The sequence below is a fragment of the Branchiostoma floridae genome, chromosome 1 (genome assembly GCF_000003815.2).
Source record: "Branchiostoma floridae strain S238N-H82 chromosome 1, Bfl_VNyyK, whole genome shotgun sequence".
NCBI classification, from domain to species: Eukaryota; Metazoa; Chordata; class Leptocardii; order Amphioxiformes; family Branchiostomatidae; genus Branchiostoma; species Branchiostoma floridae.
The window spans coordinates 32,235,790-32,238,828 of record NC_049979.1 but is presented as its reverse complement, the minus strand read 5'-3'; the positions used below and the strand labels follow the sequence as shown (position 1 = coordinate 32,238,828).

General features: G+C 37.2%; 1 protein-coding gene across 1 annotated transcript in view; it reads right to left on the bottom strand.

The window, feature by feature from the left end:
• Positions 1–2,753: 2,753 nt before the first annotated feature.
• LOC118423959 (pre-mRNA-splicing factor 38B-like) overlaps positions 2,754–3,039 on the bottom strand; it is a 6,458-nt gene continuing 6,172 nt past the window's right edge. Inside the window, exon 3 of the mRNA XM_035832336.1 lies at positions 2,754–2,969. Coding sequence (XP_035688229.1) covers positions 2,754–2,969 — 216 coding nt within the window. The remainder of the gene's footprint in view (positions 2,970–3,039) is intronic.

Genomic DNA, 3,039 nt, shown 5'->3' with positions numbered 1-3,039 from the left:
TTAAATTAAATTCTATTCTTCATTTATGTCACGATTGACAAATATATTCAAAAATTACTTTTTTCTCACTGAATTACTAACAATTTAATACTATCAATGAATATCTATTCGTTAAAAGCACATTAGTTTGCTTTCTTTGCTCAAGCATTATCAACAGGAATATCATTTACAACAGTAAATGCCACATCTAAAAAAATATTGCCTTCCTTGTAAAAAACAACCAAACTTAGTGAGTTTTCCTAAAATATTGTTGGCAACAATTTACCATAAAAAAGTTTATAATTTTTCGTGTTGCCTTGGTTTCTGAAAGGCAAATTTGAAAAAAAACACTAGTTTTGGTTTAAATAATGGGATTTTCACATTTTCTTGATAAACTTAACTTTTTATATATCTTTAATATCTAACACATCTTAGTTGAACATTCATAATTAAACATTCATAAATTATGCTAATGAGATGACGTACTGGCCGACAATATCATGACGGAAAGTATAACCAGCTTATTTTCACTCAGATTTTATCACTACTTGGTATTTTCATACAGAAAACATTCATGTGAATGTTTTTAATCTATTTTAATGGAGTTTTAGCGTTAGATGTTGAAAATGTATCTTAAGGTTTAACCCTCAAACCACCGTAGCTTTTTTGTGACGTAGATTACCGTATGGGGTCAAAACTGACCCCAAAACGTTTTGTACAAATACAGTTTTTTGTGTGAATCTTTTTCTAATTTTTATATATGTATAGTTTCATTAATCTATGTGGGACCGTCTGACATGATAAGGTAAGAATACCTCAAGCTCATTATCATAATTTATGCAAAAGATCATGAGGACCACATTTTGCACCAACGCTATTCAGACCGGGAAGGAGGTTTTTGATGCCTGTACCAACTTCAATGCCATATAGCGCCTGAATGGCTTATGCCAGGGCCACCAAACTTGGTCATTTTTTTAGAAAATGTTGATAGCAAACATTTTCAGTGAACAAAGCATGTTCATAATTTTTTATGTTGCCATGGCAACGGAATTCTGACAGAAATATTTATTACAAAATTTTCTAATTTTGTATTAAACATTTAAGTTTTAAGGTTTTCTTGGCAAATATCAATTGTTTATCACATCTTATAAAATTCAACATAAATTTCAGGACTCCATATTCGTAATTTATGCTAATTTGATGACGTCATCAGTCAAAATCCAAGATGGCGGCTGATATTACCTAGATGACGTCATAATGCCGTCATATGACATGATAATGGCACAAAAGTTGCTACAATAATTTTGGCTTACATGTAAATCATTCTCTGAAAATTTCGTGATCCTGCAATAAGTAGTTTAAGTGCGGGACGCAAAAGTTTGTTTAAAAAAATGCTGGGGTCAGTTTTGACCCCACTGGACCATGCATAAACTTTCGAGGATAACTTAATCTACAATGAGTCAATCTCGGTAAAAACGTATAAGAAGTTATAGGACAGATATACAAACAAAGTCCTGAAAGGAAATTTGTTTTCGACCAGAAATGACATAATGGCACACATTGATATACGCCTGGGGTCAGTTTTGACCCCATACGGTGGTTTGAGGGTTAAGGAGATTTAAGGTTGATAATCCAAGATGGCGGCTAGATAAACTACAGATGACGTCATTTTGACGTCGTTGTGTCGGTTTTTGACAACATAAGTCTTAAAACACTAAAGTATCGATAACAAACCTTTGTTGGTAACTTTTTGTGTGAAATACTTAGGTATTATGGGAATTCCCCATTTTAGCACAAAAAAATTAATGGCGTCATAATCACGTTCTATTACGTCATAATGAGATAAAAATTTCAGGAATCATAAAACTCGCCGAGCATATCATCCCCTCCAAATTTGGTAATTGTACAGTAAGCTGCTTTGAAAATACGGAAGGGGTCGAAAGCCCATCCCCCCCCCCCCCAGGCCAGGGAATGCCAAAAAAGCCCAGTATGGATAGGGTTGAAGGCAAACGTACACAGTCTATAAGAAGATCAATCGCATATAAATATCAAATAAAGTTCCTATCCATATGTCAACATTTTTCAGCATTTGTTCGGAGATTAATTGACAGTTTGTATGTGCCCTATCGCATATGAATATCCAGTCTAATTGCGAGAAGTTTTTCTTTCTGGATTTGTTCTAGTTAATTGATAGTCCGCGTTTTTATCACACATGAATTTCCAGTAAAGTTGCTCCCTGTGATAGTATGACAAGATGTTTTTTCTGAATTTGTTTTAGTTATATGTCAGTCTGTGTTCAATCACAATGAATATACAGTATAGTTGGTATCTGTGGTGGTATGCAAGCTCTTTTCTGCATTTGTTCTAGTTAATAAAATCGGTCTGTGTTCCATTGCATATGAGTATCTGCCTGCTTCACTGTCTGTTAGAATCCCAATCTGTCTGCCACCCAGCTTCAATGTCTGTCTGCTTATCTGTCTGTATGCCTCCCTGTCTATCTGCTACCATGTCTGTCTGATTACCTGTTTTCATGCATGTCTGCTTTCTTGTCTGTCGGCCTCCCTTGTCTGTATGCTGCACTGTCTATCTGCCCTTATGTTTGTCTGCTTCCCTGTCTGTATGCAACCCTGTCTGTCTGCTTCCCTGTCTGTCTGCTTCCCTGTCTGTCTGCTTCCATGTCTGTCTGCTTCCCTGTCTGTCTGCTTTCCTGTCTGTCTGCTTCCCTGTCTGTATGTTTTCCTGTCTGTCTGCTTCCCTGTCTGTCTGTTTCCTGTCTATCTGCTTCCCTGTCTGTCCACCACCCTGTCTGTCTGCTTCGATGTCTGCCTGCTTCCATATCTGTCTGCTTCCCTGTCTGCTTCCGTATCTGTGTGCAACCCTATCTGTCTGTTTCCATATCTGTCTGCTTCCCTGACTGCTTCCCTGTTTGTCTGCAACCCTGTCTGTCTACAATCCTGTCTGATTCCCTGTCTGTCCGAATCCCTGTCTGTCTGCAACACTGTCTGATCGTTTTACTGTCTGTCTGCAACCCTGTCTGTCTGCTTCCATCTCTGTCTGCTT